Source organism: Lingula anatina, chromosome 5 (assembly GCF_051362555.1).
Source record: "Lingula anatina isolate TDL-2025a chromosome 5, LinAna3.0, whole genome shotgun sequence".
NCBI classification, from domain to species: domain Eukaryota; kingdom Metazoa; phylum Brachiopoda; class Lingulata; order Lingulida; family Lingulidae; genus Lingula; species Lingula anatina.
This window is the reverse complement of record NC_141771.1, coordinates 8732373-8756763: the sequence shown is the minus strand read 5'-3', so window position 1 is coordinate 8756763 and position 24391 is coordinate 8732373. Positions and strand designations below refer to the sequence as shown.

General features: G+C 37.6%; 3 protein-coding genes across 5 annotated transcripts in view; 1 reads left to right on the top strand and 2 right to left on the bottom strand.

The window, feature by feature from the left end:
* The window catches only part of LOC106154784 (plexin domain-containing protein 2), a 35809-nt gene extending 33034 nt beyond the window's left edge, over positions 1–2775 (top strand). For both annotated transcript variants that reach the window (XM_013529267.2, XM_013529263.2), the window contains one exon: positions 18–2775. In XM_013529267.2, coding sequence (XP_013384721.2) covers positions 18–116 — 99 coding nt within the window. In that variant the 3' untranslated portion in view covers positions 117–2775. The remainder of the gene's footprint in view (positions 1–17) is intronic.
* A 1263-nt stretch (positions 2776–4038) lies between these two features.
* LOC147761592 (complement C1q-like protein 3) lies at positions 4039–5114 on the bottom strand. The gene is made up of 2 exons (XM_087013962.1): positions 4842–5114; positions 4039–4662 (listed from the first exon to the last, which is right to left on the bottom strand). The coding sequence occupies exons 1-2, from the start codon at positions 5044–5046 to the stop codon at positions 4253–4255; spliced, it is 615 nt and encodes a 204-aa protein (XP_086870088.1). The 5' UTR covers positions 5047–5114; the 3' UTR covers positions 4039–4252.
* A 4184-nt stretch (positions 5115–9298) lies between these two features.
* The window catches only part of LOC106154779 (uncharacterized), a 38608-nt gene continuing 23515 nt past the window's right edge, over positions 9299–24391 (bottom strand). Inside the window, exons 23-45 of one of the 2 annotated variants that reach the window (XM_087013570.1) lie at positions 23904–24074; positions 23593–23747; positions 23009–23194; positions 22654–22798; positions 21573–22262; positions 21157–21274; positions 20688–20920; positions 20046–20220; positions 19367–19462; positions 18489–19067; positions 17694–18245; positions 17186–17490; positions 16680–17002; positions 16249–16435; positions 15953–16096; positions 15445–15630; positions 14345–14449; positions 12960–13089; positions 12597–12720; positions 12232–12277; positions 12028–12055; positions 11345–11526; positions 9299–10877 (exon numbers count right to left, since the gene is read on the bottom strand). In XM_087013570.1, the coding sequence (XP_086869696.1) occupies positions 10806–10877; positions 11345–11526; positions 12028–12055; positions 12232–12277; positions 12597–12720; positions 12960–13089; positions 14345–14449; positions 15445–15630; positions 15953–16096; positions 16249–16435; positions 16680–17002; positions 17186–17490; positions 17694–18245; positions 18489–19067; positions 19367–19462; positions 20046–20220; positions 20688–20920; positions 21157–21274; positions 21573–22262; positions 22654–22798; positions 23009–23194; positions 23593–23747; positions 23904–24074 (4932 nt within the window). In that variant the 3' untranslated portion in view covers positions 9299–10805. The remainder of the gene's footprint in view (positions 10878–11344; positions 11527–12027; positions 12056–12231; positions 12278–12596; positions 12721–12959; positions 13090–14344; positions 14450–15444; positions 15631–15952; positions 16097–16248; positions 16436–16679; positions 17003–17185; positions 17491–17693; positions 18246–18488; positions 19068–19366; positions 19463–20045; positions 20221–20687; positions 20921–21156; positions 21275–21572; positions 22263–22653; positions 22799–23008; positions 23195–23592; positions 23748–23903; positions 24075–24391) is intronic. The other variant, XM_087013571.1, reaches the window with a different exon arrangement.

Here is a 24391-nt window from a genome sequence, read left to right as displayed (position 1 = left end):
CATTTTGTTTCTTTCAGCACCGTCCAAGTGAATGGAAATTTTCCTTCTCTCGAGGAGGCGACAGCAACGCAGACAAGTATCGTGTTGATATGCAGTCAGGACAGAGCACAGCATGATCGTTTCAAGGCCATGCACATGTGCATGCACACTTGTGATAACATAGACCCCCTTACCTCAGGCCTGGCCTATAAACAGAGTTGAGGCGGACGTCTTCACTTAGCAAGAGAAAGGGAAAAAATATAAGTTGTTCATTTCTTTAGGCTCTTTTTTGAATTGTACAGTAGACATTTTTTACAGCTGAATAATTTTCTCTTTACTTTTTTTTTTTTTTTTTTATCTTTTCAATTTTTACAGGATATTAACAGCTGATAACTACTCAGTTGAATTTTTGGACACCTTATCAAATTTTTGCAATTTTTCATTTAAAAAAGGATTAAATATTTATATACTGATAAATAGCAAACAAAGGTCTAAAATAGGGCTGAAGTGTTTATTTTTCAGGCTTATGGTAATGGCCACTGCATTTCATGATGTTTATTTGTTTCCAATAGGAACATATAAATCTCTGTAAACTTGGTTTAGGACCTATCTCTAGTTTTTTATTATTATTTAGTTTATGTTGCCAAGTGAAGATCTGTTTCCAGTAAGCTCTAAAGTTTGGTAATTATTCATAAATTTTGAACTGCCCAGTAAGTCCAAAAATTTGGATGTAAAATTGATCCTGTTCATATTTTCAGCCCCCTCTTTTTCAGATTAAAACAGTCTATTTTTTGATTCATTCAATTATTCTTGAATTTATGAATAATTACCATGAGTGAATTTATCCAATTTAAAGGTCTTTGAGGAAATCCAGAGGGGATGTCTTTTATATTTTTGTATCTTTATGTATAAAAAAACATATCACAATATACAAGAGCATTAGATTAACAGAAACAGAAGAAATAGTGTCATTATTATAATTATAACCATTTCATTTAAATAATGGAAATCATATGAAAATGAAAAAAAGAGAAGTGGTGGGCAACACGTACTGTTTATATTTCATTTTGGGAAATATGTCGTGAATTATTGGAATACCATTAATTAATATTGTATTTGGATGAACAATCATTTATTTGGAATTGCATTTTAAAGGTTGTGAATTATTTGTAATAAGTAATTTGTTTTATATTAATATCTACTCAAGACATATGCATGTAATGACAGTCCATGGAAGAATCAACAAAATGTTTATGAAGTTGGTCAGTCACTGCAACTGACAGATAGCAATATTCATTACAGCCTGTAGCTATGATAAGAGATCATGGTCCCCATGGTGGGTACAGTAATAACTCCAATGATTTGAACATCTCATTCCACTATTTCCATTTTCAAGATATCTTATTTTCAAATGCCCAAATTTGCTTGCTTTTTAAACCCAACTCTTGAAATTTGTGCTCAAAATTAGGGAGTTTTTACCATAATACATCCCAAACCTCTGCTTGATTTGTGATCTTTTTATAAAACATGAAGTAAGCATGGTTCTGGTTCAGCCCAGGTTACAATTTATGTACAGTTGGAATAGTGAACAATGAAGTTGCCAAAAAAATGTGGACAAAAGTTTCTGAATATTAGATGCTGTAAACTTTGTATTTAGCAATAATTACAAAAAACTGCATTTTGGAAGGCGAAACCCCATCTAATGGGCTGAATACAGAATTCCCCAAGTGTAGTAAGTGCTGATTGCAATATATAAAAATGTACACAGCATGCAGTCAAGCAATGGACTTACAGAATGAGATTTTTTAAATGATTGGTTATTAATAGGTGACTCCATGCATTAAAGGTATCTCTATCAGTAAATGTGATAGTTTTATTTTCACTGTATCTCTGTGTATTTAAATTATGCCGCGCATTATATGCACTTCTACTTTAATGCATAAAAAATTGTAACACGTAGCAATTCTGTTTTATCATGATTATTAATGATTTGGTTTAATTATTGTTATTGAGATCATCTTAATATTGAATAGTTAATTTAACTTTTATGTCGTCATGTTTTTTCTGACTCCAAGTTTTTAATTCATAATTTTCCCAAAGCTGATGCTGTATTGTTTACTTACTGAGGCATTTATCCGACCATAGCATGTTAGATATTGTGGATTTCTTGGAACTATTTACTGAAGTAATGTCAACAAAAAATGTAATAGTCTAAGAGTTATATTACTGTAACCTCACCCATACTGAACTATTAGACCAGTTACCAAGCTGGGAAGAATGTAACTAGCCCCTCCAACCCCTACGCTACAGACGTGCAGTCATGCATACACTCGTGCTCATGTGTGCGCACACACGCCTATTTCATCACATCTGCAAGTTCAGTAGCCAATTAATAGCCTCGTGTGCGCTTGGTAACTGCCCCCCCCCCCCCCTTCGAAACCATAGTTGGAATGCAAGAAATCAGTTTGACAGTGGAGAAAATGCATGTGGTATTTTAAGTTATCTCTAATATCTTTACAAACATTAAGAGGATATATTTATTTTTATATTTGTGCTGTTTGTTTCATGGGGAAATATTGCAGTATGTTGATGTTACTTCTTCATTCCCGACAAGCTGTTTTTGTTCGTATGTGCTGTGATTCATTTTGCTTTTAGACTAAATAAATCCCCTACTGAAAACGAAGACTTGTGCGTGGAACATTTTATGATGTGATATAAATGTAATTTTATGTAACAGTCTAAAACGAATAATTCTACCACAGCAGAATAAAATATTGTATGGATTAACAATGTCAAGACTGGTTTGGAGTCATTGTAAATTCAGGTGTTACTTTTGATATTGGAAAACGTGATGCTGCTTACCCATGTATATTGAATATATTTATCGGGTTTGGTAAAAGTAATTATGCTCCTTCTAAAATGATGTGATCATCAGAGAACCTCTACTGATCACTGAAAAGGAGACCCGTAGTTTCACTAAGGATATAATTTATACATTTGTCTATGAAAAGTAAAGACATCTTTCATAAAACACCCGTTATATTGTACACAATATATGGTATTATATTGACACTATAAGCATCAAGGAAGTTTTTTCCTGTAGAATTGGAATCCGAATAAACATAGGAAAGCTATTTTTCGTTCTGGAAAAAGACCGTGTATTTGTAATGCTTGCAGTTAAACATTCGATATTGCTTATCGCGATACGATTACGAATGTAAGTGAAAAATCGTAACATGCAGCTTGACAGGCGCAATATAATGTTTTTAATCTCTTTCACTCCATAAAATATGACAGTTAATATAAGAAGGTGGCCCACATAAAGCGCTTGCTTCGATACGAGATTTTGTGGACATTCCAGAGAAAAAAAACGCCTTGAAAAAATCCCAAAATATTTTTCCGACCAATCCAAATATTACAATGAACTAGCAAACATTAAGCATTGAAAAACAAGTGCATTAGAGGTAACCTCGGTATTTAAACAGATAAGATGTGAAATAAATTGCTTTAATTTTTGTGAGATATGCTTGTGTCGTCATTTTTGTCTGTCGCAAAAAGTAGTTTTGTTCAATGGTGAGTAAATTTGTAGTTTTTACAATGAATCCAGCAATATGGCAAAATCGAACAGATCATGCATTTTATGCACGAGTTTTGACACAGTTTGATAAATGGTATTCTGAGCGTTTTTGAATAGAAGGATTAAAATCACTGTTTTAATATGAAACCTCTACTATGTAGACTGTATAAGACTTATTCAAAAGTTAAAAAATTCAACTTTATGAATGCAGTATCATAGCCCCTTTTTTAAGGGAATCCAAAATGGCCGCCAAAAGTAAAACGAAAGTACACCCCTTTAAGTTATGACTACCCCTGAAGTGATTACGTTTTATTTTTATCACACGAGGCAAACACAGCTTAAGCATTTCTCTCTGAGGCGACTTCTGCGAGGACCCCGGGCCACGACAGAGGGGTGTACCGAATTTCCCCAGACAATGCTCAGAAGGAACGACATAAATAATCGGAACAAATAGCGGACACTTGAACTATTCGATCAAAGATGTAACAATACGTATCATATAATTGCAGCTTGTTTTATTGTTTATTATTTCATTATGGTAACGGATGTATTTATAATCAACTTGTAGTCACAGTAAGATAATTTAAATGACCACAATTGTTAATCACATACTTGTAAACATCAAGGGGTAAATGACAAGTGTATTGTGACGCCAAAACGTCAAAACAACGTCACATTTGCTTTCACTTTTCATTTTTATGTGGCGATGAGATATCCAGAGAATGTGGACCAATAGTTCCACAAAGTTGGACTCGGTGCATCAACGTAGAAAACTTGTAGGTAAACTTCCTCCCCTTTCTCACACTGAAATATTACAGAATTGGACCCGCTGTTATGGTCGGTAAGACTAACGGCAAGAAGAAGCATCAGATAATCTTCCGGTTTCTTGCTGCTGACCAACTTGACCTCGACCTTTCCCCCTTTATATGACGTCAAAATGGTTGCCGTGAAGAAGTAAGTGCCGTTGACAGGACAAGTAAAGCGTCCAGTTGCTGGATCGTATGCATTTCCCGTGTTAAGGATAACGCCAGAAAACGCTAAATTGTCCTTTGCACTAACTGGAAGAGACTTGGTTAGTCGCGTCGAAAATGCAACGACCGGCACATCTGAAGATAAAAAAGCCAGTATCAGAGCCAGGGTCACACAATTTGGTTTGGGGAAATCATGAAAAGGACCACTGTCTGGCGTTAAAAATGTCCTCTATATTACACAAAACACAGGTTTCTTTATGAAGCTATTATAAACCGATAGGATTATCACCAATTATACATAAAAATTCACTAACCCGATTTTCCGCTTGCGTTGCGCATTTGACGGGCTTCAAGCTCCAGTCTCTCCACCCATACACTCATGCTGGTGAGTGAAGCTTCCAACGCCTTGACACGCTTGCTGATTTCGGTAATGTTCGGTGATAAATTTTGTTCGCTCGTTCCATATGCTAGCCACACCAAGTGTATCAGAAAAAGGGTTGAAAACTTTAGTGAAATCATTGTGATGAAGCACTATAGAATGTCTAAACCCTACAATGGTTATCATTCGAATTAACTTAAATCAAACTGTAGCTATAGATAGACTCTGGTGGGTAACGGACTTTGGTAAGAAGTGGACGGGCAGAGGGGGGGGGGGGGCAAGGATGGAAAATGTCGGGCGAAGCGAAGCAAGGTTTTTTTTCATATTAAATATGTATCGCACAGCTAGAGAAGGGAAATATGTGGGATTGCCTAATTTCGGTAATCATACATTATATTTATTATTATTATCATTATTATTACCTTTTTATTTTTTTATTTTAATTAATTTATTTATTTATTTATTTATTTATTTTTGAGAGGGGGAGGTGGTAGGGGTCGGTAGGGAGTAGACTTGTCACCTCGGAAGCTGAGTGCCTGCTGTACCCTCCCTGGAACCGTCTTTGGCCAGAGGTAAGAGTAGGTTTATCGTGATCGATAACAGCTGTTTGAGGTAAACAGTCCCTGGGAGACAGACAGCACATTATGTGGGGAGTCTGCACAGTTGGGTGCATTGTAAGGTACAGGATGACACAGAAAAAAAAAAAACGGTCATCACTTAATATCACCTTGAATAACTTTTAAAATAAATTATCAATTCCTTTTATTTTTCAGATTTATCAAGACAAATTAATGTTCTAAGAGTCTACCAAATTCGACCTTCGAGATGCCATGGACTACTGAGGAAAAGACATTTATAGTTGAGGCATATTTTCGGTTATAGTCTATCCACGCAGCTCAATTGCAATTCAAAGAACGGTTCAGATGTCGAGAATTTCCTGTCCACTCAATGATCTACAGATGGGTCAACAAGTTCAGAACCCATGAGACTGTGCATAACCTCAATATTGTAAAGACACTCACAATCACACTCTGGACGACCGAAATCATCAAGGACACCACACAACATTGCTGCAGTCAGAGACTCTGTTGTCCGCAGCTCAAGCAACTATAAATGTCTTTTCCTCAGTAGTCCATGGCATCTCGAAGGTCGAATTTGGTAGACTCTTAGAACATTAATTTTTCTTGATAAATCTGAAAAATAAAAGGAATTGAATATTTATTTCAAAGGTTATTCAAGTTTAGATGAAGACCGTTTTTTTGTGTGTCACCCTGTATATACAGAAGTTGTGTTTAAACGTCATGTAATAAACCATGGGAAGTAGAATCTCCAAGCAATATCTATGTTGAGTGGGCGAAAACCAAGACGAAAACGAGTAGACGAAGAAAGCCGCCTGGCTATAATAATAATAATAATAATAATAATAATAATAATAATAATAATCTTTTATTGAAACATCGCAACCCGAAGGTTGAAGTTATACACTTTTTTAATCTATTTATTATTATTATTATTATGTATTTTAAGTCAGAGATCCCTGGTCATTTTTTTGGCCCTGTTGCACACTATATTCGTTCTCGCCTTCCTGGGGAGGGTACAGCCCGGCTGCCATATTAGGCGCTCAAAGCTAACAAACTAACAACTATTTTTCCACTGCCAGACCAGGACCCTGCTTCAACCCCTTAGTGCTGAGTGACAAGCGGGGAGACAGCAGGTACCGTTTATAAAGGACTGGTATGTCCCCGGACGGGGTTGAACCCACGTCCTCCCGCTCCGGAGGCGGACACTCTAACCACATCATTTTCTGTATTCCTTTCGATTTTCCATGCGTAAAAATATCAAGACTCCCCTTCTCGTACATATAGGCCTGTATAACTATTCGGCTTGGTCTCGCCTAAACGTACCCCTCTCAGCGAATTATAGAGAAATCAGTTGAGTAAAGAAATAGATAACAGCGATCCTGATATCTTGTGGTTAGATCAGTACATCTAGAGAAAAAAGCAATCCTAAAAGACACCCTGGTCTCATTTGGCCCTTGAATGTTTGGTATGGATGCAGTGTCTTAGCCCCTTCTTTTGATATAAGGGAATCCAAAATGGCCGCCAAAAGTAAAACAAAAGTCCACCCCTTCAACTTATGAAGTAATGCTTTTTAGTATTATTACATGCAGTATACGCGGTTTAGATACATTGCATTTTCCTCTGAGTTGACTTGAGGCCTCGTCGGGGAGACCTTTTGGTGCCCTCTGCGGGGATCTCGGGGTTACCGAATTTACCCAGTCAATGTTGAGGAATATTCAGAACAAATGGCGGTTCCTTGAACACAATCCAAAAGCAGTTGAAACAGTTCGTTTCAAAAAATTTCAATTTGTTTTATTGTACGAGTACCCGCATGCTAACGGGTGTAATGATAATCAACTTGCGGTCACAATAAGATAACTGACCATTCGTGTAAATTAAATAACAATCAAGGAGTAAATGACAAGTTTACTGTGATGTCAAAATTTCAAAATTATGTCACATTCGCTTTCTCTTTCGTTTTATATGGCGATGAGATATCCAGAGAATGTGGACCAATAGTTCCACAAAGTTGGACTCGGTGCACCAACGTGGTTGACTTGTAAGTAAACTTTCTCCCCTTTCTCACACTGAAAGATTACAGAATTGGACCCGCTGTTGTGGTCGGTATGGCTGGTAGCAAGGAGAAGCATCAGAGTATTTCCCGGTTTCTTGCTGCTGACCAACTTGAGCTCTACTCTTCCCCCGTTGGATGACGTCAGAATGGTTGCCGTAAAGAAGTAAGTGCCGTTAACAGGGCAAGTAAAGCGTCCAGTTGCTGGATCGTACGCATTTCCAGTGTTAAGGATAACGCCAGAGAACACGATGTTGTCGTTTACACTTACTTGTAGAGATTTGGTCAGTTGTGTCGAAAATGCAACAACCGGCACAGGCACATCTGAAAAAAAGCCAGCAGATTATCCAGTGCTATTATATAAAAACACAGGACTGCTAACTGGCGATTCATGTGTCTGCTGTAATAAGCAAAATATGTTCACATTTTGTTGCGTTTTTATCAGAATGAATCTGAAAATTTTATAAAGATATTATACCAGGTATATATAAAGATACCGATATGTGTATCACCAATATACAAGGAAAAAAATCACAAACTCGATTTTCCGCTTGCTTTGCCTATTTGACGGGTCTCAACCTCCAGTCCCTCCACCCAGAGGGCCAGGCTGGTATAGTAAGCTTCCAACGACTTGACACGGTCCGTGATTTCGGTAAATGTCGGTGAGACATTTACATCGCACGTTACGAAGGCTAGCCACGCTACCTGTACCAGAATAAGTGCGGAGAACTTTAGTGAAGTCATTGTGATGAAGCACTATACAACGACTCAACCCTGCAATGGTTATCATACGAATGAACTGAAATAAGCCAGTGAAGCTATAGCTAGACGCTAGTGGTGAACCACGGACTTTGTTAAGTAGTGGGCGGGGCGGGGCACAAGGATAAGGGATGTCGAGCGAAGCGAAGCAAGCATTTTTTTCTCAAATTAAAGAAGCGCACAGTAAGGGATGGATAATATTTGGGTTTACCTATTTTCGTTCGTTATACTATTCATTTTTTTGTTTGTTTGTTTTGATATGGCAGGGTTGGGAGGGGGTAGGACTAATAATAATAATAATAATAATAATAATAATAATAACATACTTACATATAACTACAATATATCTTAGTGACATAAACTATTATCAGTCAATGATTAACAATTGGATGGGAGTTTCTGACCTATGAGTATTAAGCAGCGCCAGCATTGTGCTACAAGTAAGCTACCTATCTCTTGAGTACTTGATGACCTCCGGCCGTTATTGGCGCTGGCGGCATCTTGAAACGGCAGCACTGATCTTAATTCTTTATTGATATATCTATTAAAATGTTCTGGTCATGAGGCAGAAATCGCAATCATTTGTTTTTACTCTGCAAACGAAATGTTATCCCTTTTCCACTACAGCCTGTTCACTGTTTAACATTGGAAGTCCAGATTTTATAGTCTTTTACTGCATGGTCAATGCTTTGTCTACAGTAGTAGATGGGCGAATGTCACCATGCACTGAGATTAAAACTTATTGCTGTGGTTATCCCAGTTTGCTCTTAAGACGCACTACAAAGATCGACGGGAAGAGGAAAAGCATCCATTTGGCTATTGGTCGAAATATATGAGTAACTTATATAGCCGAGTAGATACTTAGATGTCTTTGCTAAGACTTAAAATTTTATGCTAATTTGGAGCACACCTCAGGATGTAGGAGTGGAGGGGGGGGGGGGAATGTACCGGTACCTACGCACCGTATGTTTGGGACGTAAGTAAAAAAATATTGAAACAGAATTGAACAAACGCTGTTTTATTTCAAAACATATTTAAATCTTTATTTTTTTAAATAAATACGCATCTTGAAGAATATAAGAATAATAATATATTATATATCTTAAGCATCCATCTTTGGTAAATATGCCGGTGTGACAGACATGGTAGTCCACTAAGCACCTTAATCTGTTTCCCATGACCACGACATGTCCTGCATACCCTAACCTGCACTGGTCTAATGAGACCAAGGCACCATTCCTGTCACACCGACCTATAAGATGTACACAACTAACTACACTGTACATCGCCCGCGAGAGGTTGTCACAGTTATTTGATGCAGAAATTTTCTACGTGAAAGTTAGTATGAAAATTGGAACGTAAAATTAATATGCAGTCAGGTTGTGCAAGCAGAGTTGGCCATTGTGCAGTCTGGCACCAAAGAGAAATGATTATAGTCACCGGTGTTAGTATATTTCTCCTCCCCCCCCTCCCCCAGCAAGTTAAAAAGATCAACAATCACTTCACAGTGGTTGACCGAACTTCCCGAAATTTGGAGTTTAACCAAGGAACATGCAGATCCTTTCTTATTTAACACTTTCTTTGGTGCCAGTGTGAGTTACAGTTTTAGTAACTAAGTTCTGGGAATGTCCATGTACAGAGTTTCCACGTGTGCAATTTGTGCGTATTTTTTGGCACATAGGAAGGTTTTTTTAAAATTCTAGCGTTACATTAGTCGTACTGGTGGTATCTTAGTATGGGGTATTACGGGTTTTTTTTCCAATATTAATGTAGATGAACACATTCATAATTATTAAAATGCAAATATCTATTATCATAGTCAGTAGCTTCTGTCTGATACACATTAATGTAACCTTAATTGATAAGATGTCATCAATACACGTTTATATATCTACCACGCTATCTCGTACTGTATACAGATGATTAAGCACGTCAATGAGCTTTCAAATAAATTAATGTAAGGGGCAAGTAAGGCAGCATTTCGGTGATTTACTTTTACAGAAGCATTATTCATAAAGTTTTCTATATCATTTTTACCTTTGTTAATACAAGACATAATATGGTTTTTTATAGCCTACATGCATATTTACAATAAAAAGATGATATTGCACTGTGATCAAATAAGTCTGCAGTATCGGTAAAAAACGAGGATATATAAGCCCGATTCCCCCTCTTTTCTGTGTCCAGTCACATCAGTTTAATGTCTAGAATTCCCATGTGAGGAAATGTTCTCTTTTTTTTTCTAAACCAAACCTGTGAAGGGAAGGTATCTTTCCATCTTCTTTGCGACTTTCAACTCTCTCCTCAGTATTACAACTGCCCTGACTGCCACAGTTAAGGGTACGGTTAACGTTCTAATTCGTGGTTAGTGAACTGTTGGGTACTAAGAAGCACGGCATACATATATATGGCATGTTACAATGAGTGCATTATAGTAGATGTTCTTATGCAAAGACTTCGTTGATGAAATGCTTCATGAGCTATAATGAGCCCAGTTCGAATGCCAAGTTCATGACTGTTTCAAAAGTGCCGCCAAATCCTGCCGGCCAATTTGTCCAAACACCTTCTGCAAGGTTGAAGCCTGGAATATATACGGAAATGAATAACGGTACATTTTGCATAAATATGATAATCTGTAATATCAAAAAACTACACGCTTTGCTCATACCAAAAATTAGATCAACATTAAGTTCGTGTGCTTCTGGACTATGTTTCTTGCATGACAACGCCACAGGGATGCCACAAACACTATTGCGTTAAGACATATTACATTCTGTCAAGCAAAATAGCATTAACAACTAATGAATGATTTAAATATATTTAATTTATAAAATGGGACATTTTCTTTCCTTTTTTCCATGCTCCCGATATAGGCCTACTACATGTAGTAGGCTACTGTTCTTGTACATAATTGTCCTATCTCTGTTACAAAGAGAGTCGCATTGACGTTCCACGTAAACGGGTAATTAATGAAAAAAAAAGAAATAATAAAAGCAGCGTGATAAATATTAAGATTCTTCAGTACAAGGAATAATCGCACAGCCTTACCTTGTCAGCGGATATAGGCACAGACTGGGACCACTTCCGCAGTACTGCGCATGCGTTGGTGGTGTCATCGTCCGAATTATTGGTAAATATCTGAGGGGAGAGACCTATATGTTTGGCTAAAGATTCCCAGTCTTTTCCAAGCATGGGCGCCAATTTTACAAGAAGGCTGTCGTTTATTGGATCTGAAAAAGTAGGATTGAGGTACAAGTAAGTAGTTGGATGTATTCTATGTTACTTTTTAATGATGAAGTTATATTGTACTGTACACCGATTGTATTGAAACATGTTTTGTACAATTCTCTGTTCAGGAGCGGATCCAGGATTATTTATCTTCTATTATTTATCACTCGGGGGGGGGGGGGGGGGGGGGGGGGGGGGGTTTGAATGACAGCACTCGGATGCGAAGCCGTTTGTCACCCCATGGTGAAGAGTTTTTGGTGTTTTGGAGGGCAAACAAACGGTGCCCTTTGGTACGGTTTTGAGCTTTAATTCAGTTAGTCAAAATTCTTATTTCAACAGGGCAATATTGCCATGATATTTTTCAGAAATCGAAGGGGGGGGGGGTCAGGATCCCCTGGCACCCCCTCTAAATCCTCCTCTGCTGTTCACATACGCACTTTCGGACCGGAGTCGCATTTTAGATTATTGCTCGGAGCAAATTATCTCTAGCAAATTATGCTTACCTCCATCATTTGGTGAGAGCCCCTTTCCCTTAAAGTAGAAAAATAATAAGTTCGTTATTTTTAAACCAATATAAAATTTTTGTTATAATTCTAATGACACTGTGTACTTATACAATCATTATTTTTGAGCTACGTGTGTGTGTCACTTCTTAATACCATCCATGCACACTGAGAGAAAGGTATACTCTGTATAAATTCACTTACTTCTGTGTCATTTTTCACGCGTTGCACACGAAACCAGGCGTATTCACTGAAACAAAAAGCAAAAGATTTTCAACCTGCTTGTGCCTTACCTTAACGGGGAACCATATAATTTATTATGCCACGTCTTAACATCCGAAAATATCACCACGAAATACCGTATATCACATTAATCGTTTGGTTGCTATGATTTTCATAACACTAATTCACTTTAGATTATTATAGAGGGGGTATAAAGCCTGTGCACAATGCCGATGTTCAAAAGCTTGGCTTAGTACGCCAACATAAGTATTAACTACATGGAGTAACTTAAACAAAATAATATATGTAAGTACCGGGTAATTGACGTAACCCAAGCGCAATCTTACCCTACGTCTGGCAGGCGTAGCACGAAATTAAGCACTTTTCTCTCTTTGTTCACCCGGTAGGCCATTCCCGAGTACTGCCAACCAAGACGGCCATATTTTGTGAAAACTTGAACCTCTTCTTCGTCTGAAATACCAAATTTCTTTATTATACAAATAGATACGAGCCTTGAAAAGATACCAGTAAGTGTTTTGTACGTGGCAGAGGTTAGACAAATGGTAAAATTTGGTATAATCACAAGCACAAAAATTAACCTTCAATAAGATAACATTAATAAATCTAACGGAATGAAGGAACATCGCCAACAATAGCTTCTATCTTATAAAAATAAACAAATAAATAAATAAATAAATATGCACCCTTACCCTTAATGGCATCTGTGAATATCGGCAGCTGGATGTTGACCACCTTGAAGCCCTTACAACTGACGGAGAAATTGACCGTGTCACTTAGCATGCTGGTATTAGCTTTCTGTCGGTCACTTAGGGGCAGAACCTATCGGAAAATTAAAAGAAATCTCGTGATGTAACGTCAAAATATACGAGATTACTCGTGAATGTACATCTGGTGATTGCACTATATACATGCATTGTCAATGTCTGGGACTTATGGATTTAAGAGTTTTACATTTTCATGTAAAAAACGACAAGATTGATTTTGCAGAATTTCTTTTGAATTATGAAATGCCCACAGGGTGTCATTTCCCGTAACATTCAGTTAGGATACCAGTGGCCAGTATGGTGTTTCACTGAACAACTTTGTTAGACGTTGATCAAAATATAGGAAACCTATATTAACCTTTAATATTTAAAAAGAATGTATGATTCTGAAAAATATTGCTTGTGCGAACATGCCCATGTCCGGCTAGTCAAATTTTGCCCATTAAAACAAATCTTAGTAATACGCTTGGTATGTACAATTCACTAATCACATAATACTTAGTGATCACAGAACTCGTACTGTTGTACATAAAATGAGACTCCTATACCTTGAAATGTCAAATCCAATATAAAATTAGCATGAGTCACAAGACAATAATTATCTAATCATATCTAAAAACTTAAAAACAGTACCTAGTGTTCTAATTGTACTAACTGCACCAAGCTCCTACACAGTAATCATTCCTTGGCGGAGGTAAATAGTCCAAGGTTGAACTCAATGTTTCGACCATTCACCTTTAGCGAATTTTGACCCCAAAAGGAAGTGAATGTTTTGTCTCATAAGGCATAATTAAGTGTAGGAGTCTGGTTTACTACTCAACAAGGCACATGGCCGGAACATCTATAATTACTACATTGTACTGAAACATCTACTTTGTAACTTCTAAGAACTAACAAACGTGTAATCATATGTTAAATAAAATATAATACTAACTTTATATCAAATGGAATCAATTTACATGTGTAACACTCAAAACTGCATTAATAAATTGATACTGAGCACAGAAAAGTGGGGATTACGTGCATGGTAATTCAACACTATTATTATTATTATTATTGTAAGCACTCTGTGTATAAGCGTAGGTAGAGTCTCGTCAACACCGCATATGCCAGTAAGAAAGCCACACGTAACAAGAACAAATGCTATAGACAAGCACAAGCTAAACAAATATAGTAAATCCTAAAGCAGAACGTTCTACAATAACATCAATTGTATACGATTTTTTTAAAAGATGGACGTTATAGCTTTGCCAAGAAAAAAAAAGCGAGAGGATTCATTTGCAGCTAAAAACCAACTATGGTCATATTACCTGTATGGATACGTTTGCAGTCTCTAAAAATGTTTTTCTTTCAAATAATATGTACAGTCCCTTTTTATCACTGGGATAGGTTAGATGTTCAGAGAGAGGCACAGCCTAGTGAGAAGAAAGACATGGAAATCACAGAAAAACATAATTAAAATAAATAGGGCTTGATTTTAAGCATGCATTGATCGCACACAAAATTAAGTAATAACAATCATATAAAACGTCTACAGTGATTAAATTTAACATAAAACATGCATTTCTGTAACTGCTTTCACCTTGGATTATATCTCAGTTTAAATCTGAACTAAATCATGCATATGCATGCGACATCATAAAAACAATAAGACAAACACATCTAACATGAATGTCAAATGACTGAAATTCAAATTATTTAAGCATCTGTTGCAATAATTACTTAAAATAAGCAGAAAATAACAAAATAGATAACGCAAATAACGAGTCTCCGCCTTTCGATGTACGTCGACACAAATCGCAACTGCAATCCAAACACTTATTAGGTTTTACATCCAAGTTTCACATATTCTTTTATTTATTATTTTTTAGTCCAAATTTAGCAAGTGGTAAGAATTTTCAATCATAACCTGGATCACGATCAGGGGCGGATCCGTGACTTTTTAAAGGGGGTCCAGTTTTTAGGAATAGCAGGCTTCAAATGCGAAGCCGACCCTTGACTCCCCTTCTCCCCTTTGCGTTGGTTTTGGGGCCCGCTCAAGGACTCCGAAAAAGTTTTGGTGTTTTGGAGGGCAAACGGTGCCATTTGGTACGGTTTAGAACTATGATTCAACCAGTCAAAATTCTAATTTCAAGAATCAGAAGGGGAGAGGGCCTCCCTGCCCCCCCCTTAATCCGACGGCCCTTTCTCACTCCAGCTCAAAGGAACAAGCGTAATTGGTAAGTTGTTCTGAAATGATTTCATGATTTCATGAAAGTATTTCCATACCTGGAAAGGTAGGCCTGCTGCCTATGTACATGTACATTGTAACAAATCGTATTTGTGAGGTGTGCTTTAAGCCACATCCTTTGGAAATACACTTCCCCTAGCTGTCTCTAATTACATATAACAAAAGTTGGACAACTCATACCTGAAGTGACACATCGCTCGTCTCAGAAAACGTCTTCTGCTCAAATGTCATTATGAAGTCCTTTTCATCTGTTGGGGTAACAACTCCCCCTGCTGGTGAAATCTTAAAGCTTTGCCTGTCGTATAAATGTACCGCAGCAAAACGGTTAGGGATGCCATTAAAGACTCCATATATGCACTGGAACGGCTGGAGATAAAGAAAACCAAATTAAGGTATTTGGCGTCCATTTTTCAGAGTGTTCCCACAAAAAGACGTGGCTACACCGACAGCAACCTACTATTTTCTTGATCTTAAAGGGGTGTATTGACTAATATGCTTTTTTCTTAATACCTTCACCTGTGCATAATTAGAGAATAAATGAGATTGTTATAATATTAAGTTTCAAAATAGCCCTGTGAACATTGTGGTAAAAATCTAATATGGAACATCAATTGAAGTCAAAGTATCTTTGAAAGTAGAGTATTTGAACAAATAAATGAATAAATATATTTGGGATAATTCTTTTTACCTTGTCATCAATTTTGACTTTAGAAATCTTGTGCGGAGTCGTTTCCCAGAATTCCCCGGATTCGTCATAGGACGCTCGCAGTGACACACCGGAAGAAGTCAACTTTGTTTTTCCTAATATCGGTATTCCGAGAAACAACTTCTCCTGGAACACAAAAAATCGGGTTACTACATGGAGCCGTCTACTTATATTTAAAAAAAAGATATTATAAGGTCACCGGGATTAATCTAGACAGCTCAAACGGTTGCCTCGAATGACAGAATGTGCAGTATACAACAATAAACTTCATGTATTACCTCGTAGTCAAAATCCTCTGCTCTTTTTAAGGCGATCACCTGACCTATGACCCCTTTCACGTCACTACAGCCTGCTCTTCCAATGATAATGGCGGGGTCTTCTTCCTCTACCGTGACGTCATTTTCGTCAAATAATCCAGGTATTGCCTTAGCAAACGCTAGGAATTCGTTCTGTCTATTCCGCAAACTAAAAGAAAAATTAAGATACATCTAAGCATAAAAAACTTTTTGCTACTGCACCTGTTTACACGATTTATTTTATATCATTTCAAGTGACAGTGTGCTTGCAACGCAAGTGTGAAGCAGAGATCAAATAGCCCATTTTTGTTACTATCTTTCGTGCAACAGATGCTATAAATATAAAAAAATCGGTTTACCCTTCCTGGGCTCCAACAAAACCCACTGATACATGCATGTTGCATACACTGTACCTGATAAGTGTCCATGCTTCTGGACGGTTTCGGTATTTTGTTAGCGCCTCATATTTCTTCTCAACCCGAGTGATCAGTTCGCCTTTTATTTGGTCACTTTGAACGCCCTCGACGCTGAGTCTTCGCAGCTCCCCCTGGATCATCTTCCTCATGTTGGTTTTAATGCCAGCAATCGTTTGTCTGGTCTGGGCTATGACGTTTTGTGCCTTGGCGAGCTGGTCGCGCAACTTCGTGTTTTCCCGCTTTCGGATTTCTATCTCGTTTCTTGTGTCTTGCAGTTCGGCTTCCAGCGTTTGGACGCAACAGTTGAAGCTCTTCTCCATCTACGAAGAAAAAAATTAACTCAATTAAAATAAAATAGCAAAATTAAAAAACCGTCATATTATGCTATGAACTGAAGAAAAACAATTTTTGACAAATAGTTTGTATATATAATAACAAGCTTAAGGGAATGCTGTCATTTTTTTTGAGGCATATTAAAGAAATAAAAGAAATAACATTGTTACCAGATAAGCCAGGTCCAAAGCGGCAGTGACCGACTTGTCGTATTTTCCTCGCTTTCCGTTGTTACCGTGGTATTTTGCAACAAGGAATGATTTCCCAAGAGTGCTTTTGACGTCAACGGCTTTTTTATTTCCCGCTTTAACCGGTTTCTCAGGCTGTAATGAGTTAAAGGCACCAGAGTTTGTACCATCTTGCTGCACGGTGGCCTCTGGTGGGGCTTCTGATTTTGGAGCGTCATTCTGTTCATAGTCTGAGATAACAATAGCTGGGGGCGCTGGATGAACCTTGCTCTTAATGCTTAAGGTACCTAGGATATGGGTAATATGACATTGTATAAAAGTTAACATACGCTAGAACTGTCAAAGGATCAAGGAATGAGAAAATTATGTAATGCCTGTCTGATATAATACGTTCGATCGAGAGAGAGAGAGAGAGAGAGAGAGAGAGAGAGAGAAAGGCAGAAGAAGAACATAAACGGCAAACACTTAATTAAAAAATCAATGTTTTTACTTTCAAAAGTGACGGCCTTTTTCTCTTGCTCCTCTTTCTTTCCAAACATGTCTCGCAGTTTTTCGTTGAGATGCTCGTTCAATTCCCTGTCAAACATGTCTGAATTGTCATCTTCTTTCGCCTCGGTGACAGTATCGTTGATGATTGATATGAACAAATTCAGTAAAATGAAATTCATGCTCGACGTAAATGCCAAAAACACCAGCACAATGATGAAAGAATCGTCTTCCTTAACGTCATCGTACTTTACAAGTCCAATCATGACGCCGAATAAGTTATAGATAGCGTGCGGGACGTCCCTGAAAACCCACATGTAGTCCCCGCTCATAAAGTTCAGCGATACTGCAAAACTATATAAGAGGAGAATGAAGATGACCATATAGAGGAGGACGCGCGTAAAACTCTTGACCAGGGCATATTTCAGGACAGCTAGCTGTTCGACAAAGGCCATGGGCTTGAAAAGTTGCATCAAGACAAGGAAAGTATCCGTTGCAATGCAGGCCGTATAAGCCTCGTCCCAGAAAGTGACGCGGTCAAATGGAACAAATTTTCCTAAAAAAAAAAAAATAAAGATGAAATTTACAAAATGTATAAATTTATCATTGTAATATTATATTTTAAACAGGCGATTCCTATTAAAGTAAAATGACACAAAAGTTGTCTAATTAAGCCACAGTTGTTTTCCAGGTGATACATGGTATTATAAGCCAATTTTTCGAGTCCATAACGTTTAAATATCCATTTGGCCAAAATATTAAATGTACATAATGTACAACTGCGCTACAAAAACCGTACCTATATTATTTTTCACTTCCTCCACAACCTGAATCAATCGGAATGTCCGCAGTATAAAAAATGCCATGCTGGCGAACGCAAAAAGGCAGTCGAAAAATTCCAGCAAGAACCACATGTCTTTGAAACACTTTCCTTTCGTTTTCACCGCCCGTATCATGGCTGCAATGAAGAAATAGATGACGAATATTGCCCATATCACTTGAATGACCAGCAAAATGAAATCAAAGGCCTCAACGTACGGATATGGTCTAAAACTGGTCTCCTTGTGTGTGAAGAATATTCCCCCAGTGACGGGAAACTCGACTATCAACCGCACCATGGTGAACACATTAACAAACGCATTGTTGATGGTAAACTCCACGAAGACAGCACGCGTGTATTTATCTAGCCAATTGTTCTGCTTCAGTTGGTTGAACACTGTTATTGCCTCTGAGTCTGAGTTGACGTCTACCATGTATCCACTCGGTTGGTAACTCCCAAACATGCCCGTCTGATAGTAGTCGTTGGGTGTGTTCTGTACCTTGTAGTCAAACCCGACCGGAACTACGTCACCAATGGTGGTGTTCACTTCTGCCCAGGCTAAAACAGTCAGTTACATTAAGCTTTATTTTAAGAATAACAAGGCACAAAAGAAAAAAAAACGCAGTGATGATTGTAATTTTGGTATATTTGTAAAATAATTATATGCATATCCACATGTCAATGAAATAAGATATTTTGTTAAAGCATGCCAACTTCTTTCTTTTTATTGAACTAAGCGCACATGTATAATCATAAAATAACCCAAAGCAGCATAATCAAAACAGTTTTCTGTATTTTTTTCTTCTTAGCAGCTAAGGCACAGTTTCACTTCAAAATGACAAGTAGTGGTAACATACCTTCTGTGAAGTTACTAGTTGGTGACTGTTCTGAATACCAGGGTGCACTGCAGGCGGTGGTAAGGTTATCCATAGGGGGCACCACATTACATGTCCCTATTGGTGGAATAAAAAACATATCAGTCAGATTATACCTCAGTTGTGTTAATCACTCAGGCACATGTATTTTAACGGAGACATAAACCTAGAAGAATAGCTCTGGCTTTCGCTCTTGACTGAAGACACTATGATTGTCGCAAAATGGCAGTTGCAATTGCTAAGTATATATGCATGATGAAGAATTTCTGTAAAACAGAAAACGTCTTGTACAATGTCATGATACAAAATGTACGAGATCATGTTATTTGTTTGATTCTAACTTGTTGTTGACGAGAAATTGAACTCAATAGAATTTGAGACCGTCCTCTCTACTCCTTAATTACAAAGTCTTCCTGAGTAATCTTGTTCTGATAATTAAAAAAGGTTAGCAAATTTTGATCACATGTTCCTTAGCACGTTCCTCTTTACTTCAGACCACGACGATTTATTCTTACAGTAGTGCTTTCAAACTTACAACTGCTTTCTAAGTTATAAATGCAATAGTGCCTTTTGACTTATAAATGTTTTCTAACTTATAAATGCATTACGTAGTGCTTTCTAACTCACATATGCGCCTACGAGTCATAAATCAAGAACTTACGTTTATTTGCCCTAACTTGGCGCACGCGCAAAGGTCCCAGACGTAGTCCACATAGAATGCTGATGAACTGAAGGTCGTACGTGGACAGGGCGTCACTGTTGTACTCAGTCGTCGGGAAAACCTCGGGGACAATGGTGTCCGTCAACCACGGCCAAAGGTCATCGAGTTTACCAAACTGAAAAAATTAAAAAAAATACGGTGAGCCTTTCATAGTCAATGATTAGTACAGAATATAATGTGGTACGTTATGAAATGCTTGACTAGAGCATTTACGTTTGTTTTTCAAAGTCTGCAAGACTAATTTTATAGACTTGTTTGAATAGCCTGCTTTGTGTAAGATAACTGCTGTGTCGTATTGTGACGTGGTATCACAAATACAGTGATGAGCACGTACATACATGAAGTGTGCCCCCAGTTAAAAGCTAACTTAATTTGATAAAACCAGTGACTATCCACTATGTATGGCGTCCGTGTATGCACTTTCTCAACAACCCTTCGTTTTTCAGAACGATCCATTATTTTGCGTTTTGTAATGTTGACTTTACTTAAAATCTTCAAGGGAGGTAGGAGCTTGCAAGAAGCGATTTTGCGACAAATGTTATGTTTTTATTAACACGCATTCATATATGCATAGATGGTTACCGATGTGTCCTCCAAGGACAATCCTTTTACTAGTGCTTCGTTCTGTAAGAAGAAGTTGTCGTCCCTATTGCTGAACGCGATGATCAGCAGTAAACAAAGATGGACGAGGTGAACAAAGATGCTTTTGAAGTTGGACATCATCTTCTCTTCTAGCTTTATTTTCTTCTGTCTTATTTCCACGTCGTCTGGGGCGTCATCTGGGGACTCCAGATTACGTGGGACAATGATTGTCACTGAAAATCAATGATCAAAATAAATTATTATTTCCATATTGAGATTTACTAGTATATTTGTTAGCAAAACTAGACATTGGTCGACCCAAGAATAAACTTCACCTTTAGAAGTATACTAATGTCATTAACAGCATGAATAAGAGGTAGTTGAGTCGTAGAAGAATGTAAAAAGGACATAAAATGACAACAGAGAATAGGAATCCTGTATAATTCGCCATTATATAATGACGTCATACCGGGAACAGGGAGAGGCGTTGACCGCAAAACTGTGACGTCATCCATGTTTACGTCATCTTCATCCTCTACAGCTGGTAACTTCATAAAGCAGGAGAACACCACAGCCATCAGTACAACCTGAAGGATTGATGTAATAATTTGGCATCCTTATATGAAAAATCGTATTTTAGACATATTAAAGGTATTTTTACAATGAATGAATTCTAAATTATTTACAAATGACAAAATAAAGTTACACAAATGGCTATTATTTTCAAAACATTCAAAGCGTCATCTATACACAGAACCTTAAACATTTTTGTCTTATTCGCTTACTTTATTTTTTGGGATATGTTATCAAATTAACAAATAAATAAATAAATAAATGTTGTAAATAAATAAAGATAAAAGACATTGGAAAATAAACTTTTCTTACCTTTACTGGCTGTACCAATATCAAAGACTGCACTATGGTGAAGAACATGGACAGCAACCAGCCAAGCGACTTCTCCTTCCCCCACTGAAGGCTGTACAGGAGTGTAAAGAAAGCCGACGCCGCAATAGACAAAAACACAATAATGTACCCGATAATCACGAATCCCCAGGGCAAAGTCAGTGGCCCTTTTGGTTTCTTCTTTTTCTTCGATTCATCGAGATGATCCAGGGTATTCATAAAATCTTCGTTTGATGAAGGCTGGAGTGCGAATGCCATTAACAGGTCCGTGTCATCACTGCCTTCCGTCTTGTCGTAATAGATATCCTGATATTGAGGCGGCAAGGCCGGATATGTGTATGGAATGTGGATGTCAGACACAGTGGCCACTGGCTGTAAATCTTTTTGTGACCCCAAACCACCTAAACTACCAATTCCCTCATCAGAGCCCTTCCCTGATAATCCATCGACCTCGTTGACATTTTCACAACTGTGTTTCTTCAAATCGCCCGAGAGATCACACTTGCTCCCCTCAAGTCCAATACGAGGACCAGAGGAGTTGATATTTGCCTCGGCTACGATGGTCCAGGCTGGGGTCTTAGAGCGTTTTCTTTCCCGAGACCGACGGAATATCTCGATCATTATCACAGCTGGTGGCAGGACAATCAAGGCGCCGACAAGTCCAACCCATATCTGTAAAATACCGCAAGGCATTTCTTTTATATTCCTTGTTTAATGTACATTGGATTTGGCAAAAATTATCGTCTAAAAATAATAATTAAAAAAACCCCGTAAATTGCCTTTAGTTGATGTTGTACAAAGTTAAACCAAACTGAGTTCAGCCCCAGACGATATTACAGGTAACCTTGAGCTTTTTGCCGAGTGGTCCTATTATATCAGGGTCAATTAAAAGATTAAAAAACGACGTCACTATAAACGGCCAAATGACATAGCACTCCCATTGCAGACTACGGATATAATAATTATCAACCTGATTGTTTCCTGACGTCAATTGGTGAGTTTCCAGACTACATGTACGTGTGGGTCGGTCCTCGTGTGAGCAATTCCATATTCGAACACTCACCTGTCTGAATGTGATGGTGATAGGCCCGATTTGCAGGCCACTTGAAGACGATCCTTCGTCGTCTCCCCTGTAGAACATGGCATTGGTTATCATACCCAGGAACAACAGGGCCACGCTCACCGACAGACGCTGCACACGAGTGAACCTTAAACAAAAATATTAGAAATTGTGCCACCGTTCAACTGCTTTCTAAGCTTTGCTGTGCTGCCTTACAGCAGAGAGTCAAAGTTCAAAATGATAACAGAGTAAGTTTCTTTCCATTCAATGAAATACACGACTTATCCATGCTCAATCAAAATGAAATGATTTGTCAGTGCCATTCTAGTTATCCTAACGTCTTTGGTTGACTACATACCTGCTAGTAGTAGGGCGGCTGAATATGGATACCCAGAGGTGATCGTCAAAGAAATTCTTGGAGGCGTTTTCGCTGAAAAGAGCGTTGAAGTCCCTAAACTCATCCTCTGTCTGACTCTTCAGTAATCTGTTTGTTCTTTTGTCTGACTTGGTCGCCGACAGCCAACGGCTTCCCATAAAGTAGAACCTGTATAGACAAAAGTTATATTATTTTCATGTATATCCAACAACCAAGCTAATGAACATTTTTGCTCAAAAATTATACTGCTTTTGAAAGTATTTTCTTTGGAAAATTCCATTTAAGAATTGCTATCAATTTTAATGCGCCTATTAAATACAGGCATCGAAATTGTAAAAAAATATGTAATTGAGTACAGTTCTGTTACTGTATAGAATTCCAAAAATTAAGTGCCTTTGATGGTCTTCATTAGTTTGAGAAAGACGTTTGGTTTATTCTGCTTACAAAGGTTTCAAATGAAATCTAGTATATAGACGTTTAAGTTTGCCTTGTGATTTGTATAATTATGAACGATAATATAATATAATATAATATAATATAATATAGTTAGAACGCATAGCATTTACCTTTTACGCTCCTGAATATCGTACATGATGACCTTATTCGGTAACCAATGGGGAGATGGGCCCGTGTCGTCTATCCAAACTTGCATATATTTCAGTCGGCCCAGATATTTAGGGACCGCCATGGTAAAGTTGTTGGTGGATCCGTTGCCAAAACACTAGCAGAAGAAAGAGAGAGTCACATTGTCAAAACGTTTTTATTCAATGCAGTAACGCTTAATTCTACTTTCATGAAGTACCGCCAAAAACAATGAAATTTAATTGGTCAATTAAATTAACAGTCTTAAATCAAACATTATCTAGCCTCCACGAACCTTTCTTTCCCCGTCCGCTAGATGACGCGGTCTTGTCTTTCCGTTTTCTCCGTGTAAAATGAAAAATATGTTTGCGGAGCACCGTGAAATGGAACGCACAGCAGTCTGCACACTGATGCGGTAATAGTACGAGTCTTTGGGTCGATTATCTGTTAGGGGAGCATAGGCCCACTGTGAAACAACAGAGAGCACATCATTGAATGATATTATATGGGCATATGTTTAAATTAATTTGATTACATCATCAAGAAAATAATGATCTTACCTAAGATGCAAAAAAAAAAAAAAAAATGAAATTGACAACAGATCAATACGTCCTTTCAATCGAATGATAGTACAGTCTATAAAATATATATTCTAGTGCTTAAATTTCAAATATTTTGTGAAGGATGGGTTCAAAAGTTTTAAAAAGGGTAAACAACTTTAAAACTGTGCATATTAACTATCCTAGTTTTGAAAAGAAATAAATCAATAACAGGTGTAATATT